This window comes from Coturnix japonica, chromosome 19 (genome assembly GCF_001577835.2).
Source record: "Coturnix japonica isolate 7356 chromosome 19, Coturnix japonica 2.1, whole genome shotgun sequence".
In the NCBI taxonomy this organism is placed as follows: domain Eukaryota; kingdom Metazoa; phylum Chordata; class Aves; order Galliformes; family Phasianidae; genus Coturnix; species Coturnix japonica.
The window spans coordinates 5,716,928-5,736,803 of record NC_029534.1 but is presented as its reverse complement, the minus strand read 5'-3'; the positions used below and the strand labels follow the sequence as shown (position 1 = coordinate 5,736,803).

The following is a 19,876-nucleotide window of genomic DNA, read 5'->3' as shown; positions in this document are numbered from 1 at the left end:
GAACCATCTCAGTACTATGGAGGAGAGCCTCTGAACCCTGAGTGTATTACTCCATCCTTTTGATGGAGTGAACTGGCTCTTAGGGAAAAGACTCTTCAATATACAGTGTAAGCATCAAGGGAACACCTGATTCTGTGCACAACAGGCAGCAACGTTCCCTGCTCCTGCTGGCAATAAAAGGGTATTTTTATTCAGATTATTTCTACAAAAATTTAGACTTGCTTTCACTTATCCACCAACACCTCAGTCACTTCATCCCAATAGCAGAGAACTTCAGAATTGATTTAGGAATCCAGAACACAAACTCATCCATGACATTGCCTGGGGCGTGTGAGCAAAGCAACATGGAGAAGCAACTGAGTACTGTCAGAAACATCTTCACAGTGTGGTCAGTAAGCAGGGGACAAACCCACTGCCCAGCACAGCACAGCTGCAGAGCTCCCTTGGCTTCTCCTGGGCTCACACCTACCTTCCTGCTGTAGAAAGACAACGAGGGGGAAGGGGAAGCAGGGGGAGATTGCTTTGCTCGTTACTTTTTATGAAGACAACACACAGCTTTTGGGTCATTTTCCAGGCACCAGGTCTGGAAAATGAAAAAGGGCTCTGGTGAATACAGTAACCCAGACATGTTTGCACTGGCTGTTGCACTAGACAGTAAACAGGTGACTCAAGCACAGCTTGGCTCCCCTGCGGGATGAAGTCTGCACAAAGGCCCGGAGTAACCTGAACTGGAGGGTCTGCCCTAAGACAGACACTCATGGATGTTAGCTCTGATTTTCACAAGCTCCCAAGGGAACCTGCTGCCTCAGCTCTCCCAGCAAGCAGAACCTGAGCACTCAGTTATCTTGAAAAATGAGGACAAAACCCCAAATGTGGTGTTAAAAGAGAAGCAGTGTCAGAACCAAGGCCAACGAGCCAGGTTTCTGCAGCAGCTGGCAGCACACCCATACAAGCACACATACATTCACGTGCAATCTGCAGTGCTGTGTTCAGAGGAAGGGCCCCCTGGAATTTGCTCGCTCAGATTCCCAGGCCAGCAGTCTGGCTGGCAGGTTATCAAAAGCCTTGAGTTACCTTCAGGATCATTTCAGCCCGAGTCATGCCTTTCACCACTATCCTCGTGTAGCTGGCAGGAGCCTTCCTCACCACTTGGGACCCAATGGAGGGCAGATCCAGGAGGACCATCTTCAGAGAGTGAGTGTCCAGCAGCAGCTGCAATAGTTAATCACACCCCGTTACGTGGCTCCCTTCTACACAGCTCCATTAGCTCCTATAATCCAACACGCCAAAAGTTTAATACTTCTCACGCTGAAAGCATCCTGGTAATGGGCCTGCAGGGACAGGAGGGGCTGACCCATGTAATGGCACTTCAAGGAGACAAGATCACCCACAGCTATTTATCAGCACCAGCTGCTGACTCTAACAGCACAGCTCTGTGGCCTTGGGGCAGCACAGCACCTGGCACACACAGCCCGCAATCCTCCCTCCTCTTCCTTCTGACAGTATGGACTGAGATCTACAAACAGCACAAACAATCTTGATTACCTGTAGCAGGATCATTATTTAAATACCAAGGTCAAATGAATTACCACCACACTTCCTCTCGCAGCTAACGAGCAATTACATCAAGTTTTCTGCATTTACTCAACCAATGGTTTTTCCACATTGAAGAAAATTACAACACAACATTGCTACCCTAAGAACTGCACAACATCCTGTGCTAACTGCAGCTCTCAGCCTGCTGCATGGTGGATTTAGCAGACCAGCAGCATGCAGCAGCCCCTGTGCTCAGCACTGACTGCTCAGCCCCTGCCTGACAATCAAGTCCTGTGGATTAGGATGTCTCAGAGTGAAATTAGCCCCAGTAATGGACTCTTCCCATATGTCTAAAGAGGTGAAGGTCAGAAACTGCAGGAGATGAACTGATGTTATCAGTATGGTTCTGGGAAGCCAGGAAACCACAGCACAAAGGAGCAGTTCTGCGCACAGAAGAGCTGCTGAGCCTGGTGCTGTGTTGGGTTGTCCCTCAGAGCAGGATTCCTGCAGATCCTAACAGACCCTGTGGATTTTTTTCCTGGCTGAGGAATTTTCTTTCCCACATAGACTTCGTGCTCACCTACATGGAAAGGAAACCATTCTGCCTTAAGGCTCCTCAGCAGCCCCCATTTAGCAAGACTCCAGACTCCCACCAAGCTCAGGTTTGGCAATTTTGGGGACAAAACAGGGAAAACATCCCACTTTGTGACCACAACCCCAACCTCCTGTTGTAATTCTGAGGAGAGAAGATGATGGTCATTCCTACATAGCAGAAAAACAGTAGGAGGCAAAAATCTGTTTGGCCAGGACACAAACTCTGTCATCAGCCTTCTGGCTCCTGCAGCTTCACTTCCTCCCAGGGGAAGGGGCCAGCAACTGGGGCCAGTGGGCACAGCCCCTGCAGGACGTGGCATCCTTCTGCTCAATGGCTGAACAGGCACTGAGCTGCACACAAGTTCTGCCACTTTTACCAACATCTGTATGGACTTCTTGAACACAGAAGTGGTGAAATACTACTTAGAAGACAACTGCTACTTCTTACCTGTTCTGCTCCCACCATGCTGATTGGTTTGCACTTGAAGAGGTGGTTGATGAACTTGGGAATAAAAGAGCTGCGGGGAAGAGACACAAAATGACAATTAAAGTCAGTACTTGGATCATATGGGATGCTGGGCTAACAAAGCACGCAGGACCACAACAGCACATGGCTTTCCACAAAGGCACAGTAGTGCATGGTTCTCTAGCTGACTCTAGGCACATTAAGAATAATAAATAGAAATTAATTATTCAGCTTTAATCCACGATGATCATTAAATTGAGAAGCTGCACATAAATGAACTGCTATAAATTACAAATGAATTACTACAGCACAAGTTGGAGAACAAGCAAACAAACTATGGTATGTTCTATACACCAGGATTAGTACAGCTATTCATGGACATGGAGTGGAAGCATCTAGATTGTATCCAGAACTGACATTTTACTGCACACTAGTAATTCCATAACATGCATATTACAAACTGAACTTGAGGTCCAGCCAGGGCTGGAGGTCTGTAGGGACACACACAGGACGGCATCCTTCCAGAGAGCTTCCAGCCAACACAGTCAGGACAGCACAAAGTTTTGTGAAAAGGAAAACGCCATTCTCCTATTTTACTCTTTTTCAGACTCAGGAAGGAGCACGGCCAGCATCTTGTTTGTCCTGACACCTGTTTTCCAAGCCAGGGCTTTTATTTTTCACCCTTTCTCATGAACGAATGACAAAAGCATAACTCAGGCATAGAACATGCCAAGCTGCAAAGCAAAGAGCATGAAATGGCTCAAGGAAAAGCCTTCTCAAGCAAAATCTCCTTCCCTTTCCCTTCACTCAAACACAGCTGTGACCTCTCTCACTGAATCATCCTTTCCTGGAGAGGCATCAAGTAGAACAAGATCAAACCATTGCTGAGCACCAGCTACTGGGCTGCCCCAAACAACTTTGAATTTGGCCACTGGAGAAACAGCCTTGGCAAGAGAATGTAAATAAGAGGAGAAAAACAAGCCCTGTCTCCTCCTGTAATAAAGCATTTAGAGATAGCATTGGAGGTAGATTTATACCTTAGAAGTCCATTTTTCAGGTGTGTGAATGACTCCCACAGGGCAATTAGTGAGTGCTGAGCACAGCTGGAGCTCAGGCAATGCCAGCAGCTCCGGGTGCAGCAGTGTGTCCAAGAGGAAGAAGACAGAAGGTTCCTGTACCTTTGATCTGCATGTGGGTCCAATGCTCGTGTTCTCTGTAAGGTCAGGCATGGAGCTGATGCTCACGTTGTGCATGAGAAACTTTTTAGCACTGTATAACCATGTGGTATCCCCCAGCCAGAACTCAGCCTCACATAAAACCATTCCCAGGCCTTTTAGGATGGCCACCCACAATCAGTGCAGAAGGAGAAAGCGACCTTCCATCCCTGCATGCCTGTTATTTCATGCTGTCTTATTGGAAACAGCTTTCCAGTTCCGGCAGGACAGACGAGACAAACCATGAGATCCAAGGGCTGCTCTGGTTTTTTAGGCTTTTTCTTTTTAAGAGCAGTTGCATTTAAAGTGGAAAAAAAGAAAAAAAAAAAATCACTTCTACTCCTTGTGTAGGACTCGGAGTTTGGCTCTTGCAGGCAAACCCAATGTGAGCAATACGTGCACGTTCAGCAGTGAGTGCTCAGCACAGAGTTTTGTGCTCTGAACGCCTTTAACTCCCTGCACATCCACAGAGCTCCACTGGATGCCAGAAATCATTTACAGCTTCGGCTGTAAAACCGAATCCATCGAAGCAGGCAAGTCCCCAGTGTAACAACAAAGCAGATGAGGAACCTAAAGCACAGAAATCACAGCAGGCAAGAGGCTCCCATTCAATGGGAGGGGCTCAGCCTGCGTTTTCCCAATCCCCCACGCTGATGTGCTGAGCAGGGCAGGCAGGGAGATGAGCAATGATGGGATGTCATCCCAAGCAGCCCAGTGTCACTGCATCACCACAGTGCTGCACTACGCCATGCCCAGCCCTTGTGGACTCGCCCAGGCTGAGCTCAGCCTTCTGCTTCCAAACCAGCACAGCTCCTCGCCACAGCCCTCCTTCATGTAACCCCCAGGGCCCGCTGCTGCACGCCTCTTGCTAATTCAGGGCAGTGAGGGTTGCACATGGGTCAAAACAAAGCAAAAATGACAGATGAGATGAGAGGACTGATGCAATTCCTGACGGTAATTCTTCTGCTTCCAGACTTGGCTCACATCTCTCTTTTAAATTTGGTGACTTTAGATGCCTCCTCCCCCGTGGTCCTGTAACTCAACCCCAGCCCTCAATGCAATCCATCAGAGCTGAGAAGTGGCTGGCAGGTCACAAAGATGCAGGCATTAACACATACAGAATGCAACTTTCTGTGGCGTTCCATGGAATGAGCTCTGATGAAAGCACACACTTCAGATCTGGACTCGTCTCATATGTGAGAGTGAGGTATTTTATCCGGAGCTTACTGGGTATGTGCTTAGCAATAAAGTTAAAAGGGAGACAACTAAGCTGAGGTATTATGAGTGTGCTGTGAACAGCTGAGTAAATTTTTTTTCTATTATTATTTATCACTATGTGAGCAATATAAAAATTCAAGCGTAACCACATAAAAGGCTTAAGTGCAATACATTTTCACTGGGACAGCTTTTCAAACAGTGATTATGGCCAATGTCATAATATGATTTATCAGTAACTGCTCCTTAATGCAAACTAATGAGTACCCAGAGATAGAAAGGGGGAATGAAACTCTGAGGCCAGCCTCCCCGCTGCGAAAGCTAATGGTTCTCAGGAGAGCCTACTGCAGCTTTTCCTGCTGAAGCAGGAACTGGAGCGCTGCTCTCAAACCCACACAGTAACTGCCAGGCCATACGGTTTATTTCAGGATGATTAGCTTATTATGGTTGAATGAAATGTTAAAAGTATTTTAAAGGGAGACACATGATATGTATGGTGCTGCTCCCAAAGCTCTACCATGATAGCCACGTGCAGCCACAGTGGGCCAGCTCCTCCTGTGCCTCCTCTGTGCAGAGCTCAACTGGCCTCAGGCAAGCAAGGAAAAGTTGAAAGCATCTTCCCAGAGAACTGAATTTGAGTTTTAGATACATAGCTTCAAAGTTTAGATTTCCAGAAGTGCTTGAGCACTACACCCCCAGCCCCGAATACAAAGACGAGGAATTTTCTGTCTCATTTTCCAGTTACTTTCACAACATCAAACAATTTGCCTGGGAGACACTTGGGACATTTGCATTTTGGGGGTTATGACATTTCCAGACCTTTCCTGAGACATGAAACTGAAGTATCTTTTAACTTTGCCAGCAACCTGAAGGCATTTGTTGCCCTACCCCATGTGCTTGGATGGTAAGGGTCTTCACCCAAGCACTGCCTGCACATTAGGAAACAAACAATGGTCATGCACAGACAGACTGGTGAAAACCAAAGGAATTCCGTGCCATATTGATAACTTACTTTGCAAACTTTATACAGAACTGAGTGAAATACTTTCTGGTGGACGCCAGGTTGTCACGGATGATGGGGACGTTCTGCTTGATGTGGAGAATCACTGAGGTGACGTAAGGACTCTGGTCACCAACGTGTTCTACATTCTGCCACTGCATCTGCACAAAGAGGAGATAAAACAAGCAGTTTAGCTCATCAGGATTCAAGCAATACGTAAGGAAAACTGTACAGGCTTCCTGCACAGAAGGATCTCTGGGGAATTATCAAGAGACTGTCTCTGCAGTTCACCACCGTCGAGGTCATATCCCTCATCACTGCATTGACTATGCAAAAATAGAACAAATACAAAAAAGGAAAACCCAGAACAGTCCTTTTTGCACCAGAGCAGAGAGATTATGACTGGTAATGGGAAGCACCAGCACTAAAAGAAGCTTTTGGAGCACCCTGGGCTGCCTTAATATTTAACAGCTCCCAGTTTTTTGGGATGAAGTGCCCATAAAAATCCTGATTACAGGCATTTGAGAAAATAACTGCAAGCTTGCAAAGTCTGGATTCCTGCATGGCAGCCAAGGCTTTAATACTGGAGAGACTGATGACAGATAGGTGGAAGAGGTAGAAACAAAGTCCAAAACACCATAGAGCAATACAACTCGCACTAAACACTTTCATTGTACCAGTTGGGATGCCAACTTCAGCTCAGCCCAAGCATAGAAGGAAAAAAAAATTACTCAAGCTCTCATTTTGTTTTCGTTTACTGTCAGCAGAAACACAACAGACCATCCCCTGTCAGCAAGATGTGTGACTCTGTTGGCTTTCTCAGAGCTCTATGTGAAAAAAAACATGGGGAGAACACACAGTGTGAGATGTTAGGAGGAAAAAAGAAGCACTTGGGTTGGACCTTGATGGCCCTGGAAAAACATCTGCAAACAAAACTGAGTCTCAATGAGGAACACAAGCAAAGTGCTCCCAGCACGGCTGCTGTTCAAAGGTGCTGCACCCCATACGGTGCTCCATGGAGCTCTGTTGGAGATGGAACAGGAGGAAAATGAGACCATCAGGACAGACTATTGGACAGATGAAGAAGGTGACTATTCTTTCTTTTGACTGGGCATTTGTTCTCAAATATTCCTCCTCGAGTTCTAAATTTTGCATGTAAAGAGGTTTTTTTTATTCCTGTTTTTAATTTAATTACAGCTCCTTTGTCCCCCGCCACCCAGTTGATTCAATCCCATCCAAACAACATGCAGCAGCAGTGAGTTAACAGGCAAAAGAAGCCAAATTCTTTACAAAACCACAGTGTCTGACAGTCTGCACGCATCCTACCAAGGTTGTCCTTATGTAAATAAACCAACCAACAACCCAGACTGCTCATCTCCCAGGAGCCGCATACTCAGAAAGGATATTTCTCCTATCACCTGCTCTGCAGGCTTAAATTCTTCCTTTTCTCTGGAAGGCTGCTCAGCAGACAACTGCTTCATAGAACAGAAAAGACCTCTCAGAGCCCCAGGGCCAACTCCAACCCACCCCACTGTGCCCCAATGACCACATCCCCTTCCTGCCATATCCCCTCAGATCTGGAACACCTTGAGGGATGGGGACATCCCCACGCCCTGGGCAGCTGTGCCACTGCAGCACTGCTCTGAGAAGAAGTACTTATCTTCCTAAAGGACTTGGGCATTCTCAGTGCTGGCCCTTCTCAGCAGACAGCAGTTCTAGATGAACATCCCCATATGTAGGAATGGCCAGAATGTGGGAATGGACTGCTGAGCTGAATGATTACAGCAACAACAGAATAACCTTTTTCATTTTGTTGGTTTTCACTCCAAAAGCAATACTTTACAACCAAGACTTTTAAAGCACGGACAGTAAAAATAGTTCTTTGCGTGTGCATTTTACCAGCAAAAAAAAAAAACAAAACACCCAGTAGCTGCAATGCAAGAAATCATACGCATACTGAAAAGTCATCAAAAGAAATATGAGCCCAACTCTTCTGGTAAAGCTTTGTTCCTGACATTTTCAATTTATACCTCTTTTTCCCCCATCCCATGTTTTTCTTGGGATATCCATAGTTTACATACACTACTAGCTGAAAATCACCCAGGGGATGAAAGTAGAGGAACCACCAGATCCTGTGTCTGCAGCAAAACGGGTCACTCTGTGGGTTCACTGGGGATGAACCACATTTCTCTATGCAGCATCCCATTGCCAGCTCAGCATCACTGGGCACAGGGAGCACCCACAGCCCTGGGTCAATGCAGAAGGAGGCAGCAAAGTGAAGGCAGGGGGCAGGAAGCATCTGGATCCAGGCTTGCAAGGTGCTCATGTTGACTTTAATTAGAAGCTGGCAGCTCTGATCGCTCTGCTCTTGGGTTTTCCTTGTATGCGTTGGAGTTATTAAAAGCAGATATTAAAAGGCTCGCTGCTGTCCATTCCATTGTAAGGAAGTGGGAAATTACAGCTGTGCCAGAAGGCTTTCAGCAAAATCTAAAAGCAGCAAGCGATCTACTCAAGTCACTAAAATATTCCCCAGTCCCTGTTATGCGTGCAGTTTTACATATAAATCAATGTTTAATTCTGCAAATAAATGAAACCCTATCCAGTGCAATCCATAAGCTTAACGGGGGCAAAATTACCTCCTGCAGATTAACCGTTCCTCATCCCAACAATTAAAAAGCACACCAGGTAATTAAATGCCACAACATGTACACAGCGCCTTGTTATCCACAAGAAGCACTGTGTGGCAGCAAGCCATTTCTTGGCAGAATTTCCATCACCTATTCACAAATGTACATCAGATTCACAGAAAGGATCAGCAGTGTTCAGTCCTGGGCATCAGGGCTGGACATTAGAGCAAAGTAAATGAGAAGGCGCTGAACAACAGGAGAGCCCTAGTGGAGCAGCAGCCTTGAGACAGACACACCTTCAAGTTACAGAAACCTGGGATGGATCGGCCCAACAGCATTTACTCCTTTTAATACAGACTGAGGTTTCACACTTCCAAATATTAAAGAAAGGGAAAAGAATGGTGAAGGAAAAACTCTTTCACCAAACCCAGGTCTAGTAAAACTCGTATAAAACGAATAAGGGAATGTGTGCACGAGTGACAAGTATTTATTTAGTTAATTTCATAGCACTTCGCTTGTTTATAAATCAACAGTCCCGTCACATATGCTGCATCTTACTAGTTTTCCAAAGACAAAAATAAATGGCTCACCAGCTGCTGCTTTCCCAAGGCTGTGGTTTACTTGGGTATAAACAGAGCAGAGTGATTCCAGCACTGCTATGCTGGGTGGGTTCAGGAGGATCTAAGGAGCTGTCATGGCAAACAAGCGACACCTGAAGCTCTGAGCCCTTCCTAATGGTGTTGTTTTACTGGGAAAAAAAACACCCCTTTCTGTGGGGGACATGTGCAAGCTCTCTTGCTTGCTGCATTCCACTTCCAAGATTAGCTGGAGGTGGTGGGACTAGTGACAGCTGGAATACATCATAAAGCAAAAAGTTAGTAAAGTCCATGGCAGCAAGGCACGATCCTAACAAAATGGAGATCTACATTTAATATCTCTGATATAAAAACAAAAAGTTCATTTCGCTTTTGTTGTCTTCACCTTTGTCTAGAGCCCTATGGGTTTTCACAATACTTTGGCAAGAAAAGACAGCTCTGCATTTCAAACACATAAAAGCCAACAGCATAACTGTAACCAAACCCTTCAGCTCTGCTCATGTGGGCCTCTCTAGGAATGGCTCCATACATCCTCAGGATGAGCACAGAAGCAATAGGGCTCAATACCCCAATTCCACGTTACCCTCTGACTGCCTCCACCTAACAGCCACAAACCAGCAGCCAACAAGCAGGGCAGCAAACAAGAATGTACATCTGAAATGCTCAGAAAAGTTCTCTGCATCTTAAGGACTCTCACTAGCGTTAGCACTGGGAAGTCTGAGATAGATACACAAAGTATTCAGTTGTTTGTGTGTTTAATGTGCTGCAAAAGAATGATAGCTCTAACATGAATTTTAGGTTTTGGAGTGGAAGATGTATTTATAGCTACAGTAATTGCAGCTCCAAGAAGTAATAAGCTTTATATATATATATATATATATATATATATATGGATAAAATTCAGCGTAAAGAAGGAAGTCAAGCACTTGCAGCAAACAAAACCCTTAAGTACATGATGTGCATGTTAAGGTTACCCCTCCCCCAGACAAATCCAGCCTTACCTTGCTCATAGCAGTCAGGGCAGGGTCACAGGCCGCATCCAGGTCCTGCACTAGCAGCTGTATGCTGTTGGAAATCACACTGGGGAAAAAAAACAAGCATAAGTTTTAGGATAACATTCAGTGTCAGAACTGGTTTCTTTGGCTGTGGGAAGAAGAAAACCTATTAGACAGATTTGGCATTATGTTGTGAATTCACAGGGCTACAACTTGTACTGAAAAGAACCCAGGAAAATCTGTATGCTGTTCATCAGGAGCTGCACAAGAGAGGATATTTTAATAGCTGACCAAAAGGTTGCAAATGGGGAGAGAAACCTATTTGCCTACACTTCAAAACAAACACACCTGCTGTAAAGCAGCAAATGTGCTGTAAACGCAATGCATCACAACAAGCCACAGGAGCTTTGATGCTAGTTATGCTGGAAGCCACTTGAAACCTTTGCTCCAGACAGCACCAAGCAGTACTTCAGCAACAGGGAATGAAACCCATACAATTCCAGGCAGATACGCAGGAGCTCACAGAGAGGGAAGCCCAGGCCACAAGCAAGCAGCCTGCATTCTAACAGAGCCTACAAAGTCTGGGACTTCAAAGGGGCTCTAAAAGCCACCTGCAGCCTCACAACAGAGCAGGGCACAGATTTAAAGGACAGTAATTTTCCCTTTGTTGAGCTTCAGGAGGAGCCTCCCCCCAAAAATGCTCACCTACTACGCAGGTAAAACCCTCCCAGCCTGCTGCTGTTAAAGTGTTTGTGGTAGCTCCACACTATCTGTGATGAAATAAACCCTTCCCAGGGTACATAAGCAGCAACATTTTATTTTCTTTATGACCCTGAGTAACAGGATGTCAAATCTCAGGAGAAACAACTTGTTTGATGTTGAAGGAGCAAACGCCAAAGAGAGTTTTATAGCTATGACTTAAACTGACAGCAGACTGAACAAAGTGCTCTCCTCTGGAACAGACTGAACCTCAATTAAAAGGTCTTTGCTACAAGATACATCACATCAGGCCTGACAGTTTAAAGATGTCTAAAAACAGCAAATACAGGCTGTACGTTAAAGCATCTTCCAAAACATGCAGTATTAGTTGCCTAGGACCAACTTCATTGAATGGCAGCCACTGCTGAAACTGAGCAGTGACACAAAATAGCTCCTGACAGGTCACAAGGAAATGCAAAATTCACTCTTGCCTTGTTCATGCTAGCAAAAATCCCATTGTATAGTGTTATTTTATTTCTACTCCCAGTTACCTTGCTTGCTTTGGCTCAGAAGACATAGCAGTCCTAGTTTGCAGTCAGGGATTCACTCTTAAAAAGGTCTGAGAATTATCTAGAGGAAAGGGAGTGTGCAGCATGGAATGCAGTCCAAGACCACGTGAAAAATCTGGATGGAGATTCAGTAGATCCTGCCCACTGGAGTGAGACAGGAGCTATCACAGGAAGGAAGCCTTCTGAAAAAAAACCCATAATCTTGCTGCTACTGGGGCTGAATCTTAGAACTGGCAATCCAGATTATTTCCCCATCTTTGCCAAGGTTTGCTTTTGTCTGACATGAGGCAAAACAATATATTTTTTTTTGCCTCAATTTACTTCTCTCAAAACATATTCTATATGTTGGTGGTAGTGGAGAGCAGATGATGCTAGAGGAGAATATTTTTAGCATCATTACATGAAAAGTTATTTTAATGAATGATAATCTTCTCCCAATTACTATCCCTGAATGTAAGATTGAATCAGTCCTTTATGTCATCTGAAATGGGGTTTGATCATACTGACAAGGCTGCTGATTAACAGTGGGAAGTTCAAGCAGGAAGGAATGTACTGAAATAGCTTCCTTTTCTGAAATGTAACAGCTACCTCACAGAGCTGCCAAGATGCAAATGATGTTTCAAATGGAAACTCACTATTTCCTCTCCTCTTTCCAGTGCTCTCGTTCCTTTGGCTGGGATGATGGGGAACAACTACATCTGATGTCTGTAGTACTGCAGCTCTGGACCATTCCTTCACTGAGGAAATGCCTAGACCTAGACTGCATGTCTGGGTGGGTCCTATGACACGGGGATCTTTGGGTTGTATTACTCCAGCACCACCTGGCTGACAAACGAGGATGTTTGATACACTGTGGGAGGATGCATCTGCTCTACATACATGCTGAAAGTGTCTGTCTCTCCTGTCAAGTTGATTCTCTCCACCAGACTTGCATCCACTTTTTCTTTGAGTTTCTCTTCCAACTGTTAGAAAACAAAAAAGCAACAGAAAGATGAGAATTCCAACTTGCATCCTGGAAAAGTCAGCTTCTTAAAACCTAAGCTGTGATCAAACTGCATCCACAGCTCAGTCAATGAACCCTGGGTGTCACTTCAGAAGTGCTAGAGAGGAAAGCTCACCTGCTGCGTGGTTGCCAAGCAGTACTCTGCAGTACTAAGGATGCTGCAAATGAGGCAGAGCTCTTCTAAAGTAAACTTGGCCACTTCAGAGCCTTCCTTTTCTTTCAGCAAACTAGTGATGGTGAGCCCGCCGCTGCTGCTAGTTGTCCTGGAAAAAAAGACAAAAGCCGTAAGGTTTTCATGTGTACACAGATAGATACATGCTGCAAAATTACTTCCCAGATTTCAGTGCCATAAAAAGTCCTCATGACCATCAAGTCCAATGCCTCATGCATCAAAAGGCACTGTGTAATTCTTTGTGCATCAAACATGCATTTGCTATTTTGGTTAGGGAGTGTCTTTTAGAAAGACAGGCAGAACTTAATATCAAAACTTCAGGCAAAAGGACAATTCACTTATTCACAACATGTTAGGTGAGGATGTAGATCAAATGCAGCTTTCTCCAGCTAACTTCACCTTTGCTGTCAGTTACTCAAAATCTAATTAAAGATTACAGGGAAATCTCAATGCCTATCGGGTTCCCTCTCGTATTTATCTTCTCAATACCAAACAGATGTCAACACACATTTGAAACTTTGGTAATCCATTTAAAAAAAACTGATGATATCAACACAGTAGATGATAGAAGATGTGGCTTTTTTCCACTCTGCTCCAGTGATTAACTGCTGTGTATCAACAAAGAAAGAACTCTAACAGTTCAGAGTCAAGAAATTCCCTACCCCTCAATGATTAATAATCCAAATCCATTAAAAAATAAATAGGACACCACTATTTATCTTGGACAGCAAAAATGGAGCACACCAAAAATATGTGCACAAAGAATGCAACTGATGTCTGATGGAGAATGCACATTAAATTTATCTTTCCACTTCTCTGGATGCAACCCTCTCCCTTCCATCTATGAAAGACTTCATTGGCTTCATAAAACTCATTCTGATGGTTCCAGGTTTACAAGGAAACAAACTAAAGATGGAAAATAGCACACAAAGTTATCTGTAGTTAAGGTGACTGTATCTGAAAGCCAAATACGAAGCTAACTTCTAGTAAACCTTAAAATAAACAAAGAAACCCAATGCCATGAGTGACCATTTGGTCCCTTGCTGTAAACGTAGCCACACCACTGCTACGTGGTTTCTGTGACAGCAAAAACTAAGTGTTAACAAGCCTGTATTTGTTAATTATCTTCACAAAGTATCTGCTCCTCACTGGAATGTCTCACCAGACTGTGCTGCAGCATTTGGGAAGCTCAACTCACTTGGGCAGGTTCCCAGACAGGATTTTCCAGGCATATTCCCGAAGGTACTTCTGGAAGATGGTGGTCAAGGCTATCATTGGTTCACCTGTGCTGAGCTGGGAGCACTGCACCATGCATTTCTTGTAGTACACAAAGAGGTCTGCACAGCTGGGCAGGACGGCTCCTCCTTCATCCACATTGGGCTTGGGAGGCCCTTGGGCCTTGAAGTCAGCCACGAACCTGTCGATCAGCTCGCTGAGATTTCTGTCACAGAGAAATAATGGAAAGACACTTTAAAATGCTGGGGAGATGCCCTGTCTTATGACACCAATAAACACATTCTAGCAGTCCAGTATTATAGCCCATTCTCATCTCAGCACAAACCTCGTGCAGCAATGAGGACTGCATTGGTGCAATTGATGCAAGTGCATGAAGGTCATGATCAGGTTTAACTCCCACCACCAGCAGAAACAGCAGGCAAACTTCACAGATCAGTGGCTCCCAGAACTCAGCTTTCAAAGGGATGTGCTTGAGATGGCACACCATTAGCCATCACATGGCTCTGCTTGGAACCACCTACTATTGTCTACAGTGATTTGTTATAACCTGGTCCTTACTCAAACACTGCGGTCTTTCGGCAACAGTAAGCTTCTCTCCACTGTTTCACAGTGACATAAAGGCTTCTAAGTATGGCAGAGGTCCAGAAGGAAAAGGTGACGTGACACTTTCCCAGTAAACATACTTTGCTATACCAAAAGGATGAGCTCCTGCCACGGATGATCTGCCTTGGCCAAGCTAATCTACAGAGCTGTGCTGGTAACGCCAGGGCTCCAAAGCATGAAGCAAGATTCTCAAGCTTGAACTAGGCTCAGAAGCTATTCAGGTAGCCTCTTTCTTGAAGGCTGCTTTCTGCTTTGAGGACTTCTTTCAGGTCTGACTCCAGATCCCACAAGAACTGTAAAACCATCTCAGGCTGCTAAACTGACGCGATAGATCTCTATGCTGGCACAAGCAATTGAACACTGAACTAAAGCATTGATTGTACTTGACCACAACGAAGCAAAATCTCCCTTCCCCCATGGCTGTACGCCAACCACACAGATGGTGCTGCAGGAGGGCTCCCATGTGCTGTGAGCTGCAGCATTCCTTCAGGTTCCCTAGCAAAGCAGACGTGGCTTACCCCTTGTCAAAAGTCCCACTAAATTAAACAGCTGCATCTCTACCTCTGCATCTGTGCTTTTCTCCATCTGTGCAACAAAGCAGAACTTTCTTAGCACTCACCAGCCACGTGTTTTTTTCAGGCTCTCAAGGCACAGTGAGGAATGTCAATGTCTTTTCGTTATGTTTACTCCACATGTTCTCCTCCACTCTGAGGCAAAGTGAAATGCATCTGCCTTTTTCTGGTTCCCCCCCTGAGGTCTTGTCAATGGGGTGCACAAGCAAACGCAGCTGTCCAAAATAGCTGGGAGAGAAACGCCAGAGCTTTGTGCTTCTTCTGATCTAACCTGGACAAAGTGCCTGGCAAAGGCAAAGCACGTGCTTATTTTATTGTAAGGTGGAAACAAGCAACATCAGGATACTGTGCACACCCCATTCTGATGTCAATGATTCTTTCTCCTTAGTTTCAGTTGGCCCAAAGACAATGTGAAGGCTGACAGCCTTTTGTGAATGTGTTGGTTGGACAATGGAAGCATAAACCATTTGGCAGAAAAACCTACTGGGAAACACAAAGAAAGCAGGAGAGCTACAGAAAATGAGTATTCACTCCATGCAGTTTCTGCAAAAAGGCTCTGATCTCTGGTAGCGCAGACGTGATATTCCTAACAGTAGTGCATCTCCTGGGAGCAAGACCTGTCCAAACCTAACCAGGAAAAAACATGAAATGAACAGAACTGTACTCTGCCTCCCAAGCCCTTCCATTCCTATGATTCCTCTTCTAAATTTCACTCAATCTATTCAGTGATTTTTCTGCCTCTCTGGCCATCACAAGAGGAACTGTGCAGCTCCTCAGGAAGAAGAACACAGTGCTCAGTCACTCGGTCTGCTGAATGGTGTGAACAGTTGGCGTCAGTTGGGCAAGGGGGAAGGGCAACAGCACTGAGATAGCTTGGATCAATGGCAGCATATTTTCCACAGGCTGGGTGTTATGGAAGTCCCCTTGCACATGATGCTGCAAAGAGAAAGTGCCAGTTTTCTACACAATCTGAATGAACACAAGCACTTCATCATGCTTACACACAGCTCTGCATCCTCTCAGCACTGCAGAGCTGACAGAGCCATTGCTCCAGCAGAAGGGCTTAGCTCACACACGTACACATCTATTGCTCCAGCAGATCACAAAGAAGAGCTGAATCCCAGTGGGGGAGAAAACGAAATCTGCTTCACTGTTAAGAAATCTGACATTTATAACACAGTTACGAGTGGAGAACAGCATCTTTAAAGCTCTTCTATAGCAATTTAACAGGAGACATCTGAAAGATTTTGGCACCGTGTTTCTTTCAATTGATATGGAAAAAAAATTTTCAGTAGAAAAAGACCAGGCAGCTTTCTGCCACAGACTTAAACCAAGAGTGAACTGCCACACCGCCTCCTCTATCCAGAACCCCGGCATACAGTTATCTAAGGAACTCCTTGTTTTCAGACATCAGTAACAGATTCCTCACAATTTCAAAGGGGGAAGAAGAGTGAAGAATCAAAGAAAAGCAATTTTTGGCAGCCGGGGCAGCATGGGGGAATGCTGTGGCAGTTTCTCTTTGAACTCCTCGCAGCCTGTGGCTATAAAGCTAATATAAAACATCTCAGGATTCAGAAGGAAAAGGAAAAAAAATAAAAGCAACTGAAAGGATTGGGAGCACAGTGGGGTAGAATTACCAAGACAGGGATTAAAATGGCCCCCAGGGAGATGGGCAGAAATATTCAAACAAGTTGGTGCTTGGATTGCTGAGAAGGAGGAAAAAAATCTGTTTCCTTTTGTTTTACAAGAGAGTGAAACCCAACCTCAGCACAACAAACAATGGTGTGCAATTGTAATTTTCATTAGTGGGCATAAAAGGTGCGAGGGGCACGAGAAGCCTTTCTCAAGATGATTATCTCACAGTTGGACAAAATCAGGACACTGAGCTTTGACTTAAGCATGCTTGTGTGTAAATTCATGGAAGACAGACGGGCACAGGTAGCTGAGGTACACGAGGTAGCCATCTGATTTTATTCTTCCAGCCACTAATCCGGACTAAATGATTGCACTCAACCTTTTTCAGCTATCTCCTCTTCCAGCTGACACTGCAGTTGTCACAGAGATGGATTTTAAATCCTGGTGTGAATCGAGTTGCACAAAAAAGAAATGTGGTGAGAGTTTGAAAAACTTCTCCGAGCTGCAACTGAAAGCTCCTTTCATTGAAGTTATTTTGCTGTAAGTCAGAGGAAAATGAAGTAGGGTTCTAGGGATTAAAAGCCCTGACAAAGCCCTAATCTGCGACCAATGATAATGTTATCTCACAGCCAGCTCATCTACAGCAGCTTTCATCTGAAAATCTCAAATAACTTCTTTCTTTAAAGCAAACCTCGAAGCTCCTCTGCCATGGAGCCACTTGTGTATTTTACAGAAAGAGCAAACCTACTATTTGTGGAAGATGTGAGACAGAAGGAAGCCCTGTGTCTGCAGTGGGAATTGCAGAGGCAACAGAAGCAATTTTAGAAACACTAAGCCTCTTCCGCAGACAGGCAGCGGGCATCATTCCTGCAGGCTTTGGCAATTACAGCTGAAACCAACATCCACGGCTCTCGGAATGCTCAGTTTTTCTTTACTGTCCTCCAACCAGGAGTTCTGCTCATGAACTGAAAATCAGAAAGCAAACTTTCAAGAAATGCACCTTCTGCAGCTTGTGTACAGAACCCAGAACAATGCAATGGCAAAGCACGCTCAAAAGCAAACAAAACTGGAAGAGGATGCCATTACTCACTTGTCTTGGGACTCGATATACACATAAAGGTGAGGCTCGAAGCACTTGGAAACAATGCCATGGAAAGGATTGTCCGGGACTTTTGGCTTCTTTGGCTGTAAGAAAGCAATTACAGTGTTGGTTTCCAATCTGCTCTACAAGACTTATGAGAGATCGTAATTCAGCAGCACGGAGGATCTGAGCATTCAGAAATACAGCACTGAAATCTGTTGACAAATAACCAAAGGCAGAATAGACAAGGTCAGTGTGTCCCAGTCTCCCTTGCTCTGAAAGAGCCACCAGCATTCCAGAGAGTTATTCTTTTACTTGTAAAGTACCCTCTATCCTTCAAGGAAAGACTTCTCCATGCTAACAGATTTCAGTAGAGAATAAAAGCTTAATGCAGTTTGTAAATAAGGAAACCTCACTGCACTTTTCAAGCAGATGTAGTCACCTCTGAAATGAAACGCAGTAGTTATCTGCAAGTAACCTTGAAAAATCCCTGTTTTGGAACATTAAGGAAAATAACTTGACACTACAGACTTCATCTGAATGAATGTTATTTAGATAAACGGAATGTAATTACTGCACTTGGAATCATCCAGGCAACATTACAGGATTGCTTTCACTGTAAAACATGTTTCTGGGGATGCAGAGTTCCACTCTGAAGTCACATTTAGAGTATTAAGCACATACGCCATTTGGGAGCCATCCAGTTGAGTTTTAGTTTAGCACTGTGCTCTGTAAAGTGGCCAAGCACATCTCACTGAAGCCACTAGGACTGCTCCCATGCCGAAACATGCATATGCTGAAGCATCAGGCTGGACAGAGGCTTTAAGCTTCGCCCTACAGCCACATTTCATTTTTGAGATGACAAACAATTCTCCTCGTTGCTTGCTGGCGAGCTGACAGTTTTTCACTGCCTGCAAAGAACTTTGTGCAGAGAGGCAAGAGTTCCATTCCAAAGAGACAGGCTCAGCTCCCAGCCAATGAAGATATGATTTTTCCAGCTGATGTTTTCTTTTGTTGCTGTTTTTGAAAAAGCATTAAAAAAGCAAAACAAGGCAGCCTAAAGGACATCCTCTCTTCAATAACAGGAATGGTGGTGCAGATTTCTCAGGAATAATTAAGACTCAAAGACACAACAGATAGGAACATATGGCTGCAAACTTAAAGCAAAAGAATGGCTTCATGGAGGCCAGACCACCCTTTGCAGCCTGGCTTCATTTACCTTTCTAGCAGCAGCAGGACTGCAGAATGGGGGTTCTACAGCTGTGGGAGAAAGCCACTGCCCAGCACTGCCCACCCCAGCCCTCTGCCAGCGCCTGCCTGTTCCTGCCAGATGCACGTGCTCATCAAAGCTGGAAAGAAAACAATAGGTGGTAATTACAGAAACCTTCCAGCCGCCAAGACTCAGCAATGGCAGTGCCAGCACAAGGTCGCCCATTCATTACGTTTATGATTTATCATGCTGGAAGAGCCGAATCCTAAAACATAACTGCTTTTTTGTGTGAGTGAGCGTGTCTTTGCATCATGCTGCTCCCAGCACGGCTGGTGGAGAGAATACTAAATCTTTTAACAGTAGCGCTGAAGCTGTATTTTGGTGCGTGCAATCCTGTCCAAAAGCTGCAGATGTTTAAGCTATTTCCTCCTCGAGTTTGATGGAAATAATAAAAGGTTACTGTTGTCACAGTAAGGAGGGCTGCAGCTGGCCCAGTTTCCTTTCATTACCATCCAAAGTAAACAGTTTAAATCTAACTGCTAGGATCACTCAAAGAGGTTCTTTTTAACACGGATTTTTTCCCCCCCTCACTCTTGTGTTCCCTCTTACACTCACAAGTGAATTCTCAGGACTGGTGTCTTGGGGCAGCTCTACCACTCAGAACTCCTCATCTTCAACCCTTCCTCTCCCTTCTCTTCTTCAGCCGGTGTCAGCAGCAGATGAGTCGTCCACCATTAACCCACCAGCACTAACCAGCTGCTGGCATTTTGGAATTAAGTACTGAGGTGTTTGGTGGAGGGCAGAAGACTGCCCTGCTTATGTGAAAACCCAGATGGATTACACCCAACTCTGC

General features: G+C 44.9%; 1 protein-coding gene across 1 annotated transcript in view; it reads right to left on the bottom strand.

The window, feature by feature from the left end:
• Positions 1 to 19,876, bottom strand: part of VPS53 (VPS53 subunit of GARP complex) — a 48,206-nt gene that overhangs the window by 3,420 nt on the left and 24,910 nt on the right. Inside the window, exons 13-20 of the mRNA XM_015880699.2 lie at positions 17,823 to 17,917; positions 13,885 to 14,127; positions 12,630 to 12,777; positions 12,391 to 12,473; positions 10,250 to 10,328; positions 6,038 to 6,186; positions 2,579 to 2,648; positions 1,075 to 1,212 (exon numbers count right to left, since the gene is read on the bottom strand). Of these exons, the coding sequence (XP_015736185.1) occupies positions 1,075 to 1,212; positions 2,579 to 2,648; positions 6,038 to 6,186; positions 10,250 to 10,328; positions 12,391 to 12,473; positions 12,630 to 12,777; positions 13,885 to 14,127; positions 17,823 to 17,917 (1,005 nt within the window). The remainder of the gene's footprint in view (positions 1 to 1,074; positions 1,213 to 2,578; positions 2,649 to 6,037; positions 6,187 to 10,249; positions 10,329 to 12,390; positions 12,474 to 12,629; positions 12,778 to 13,884; positions 14,128 to 17,822; positions 17,918 to 19,876) is intronic.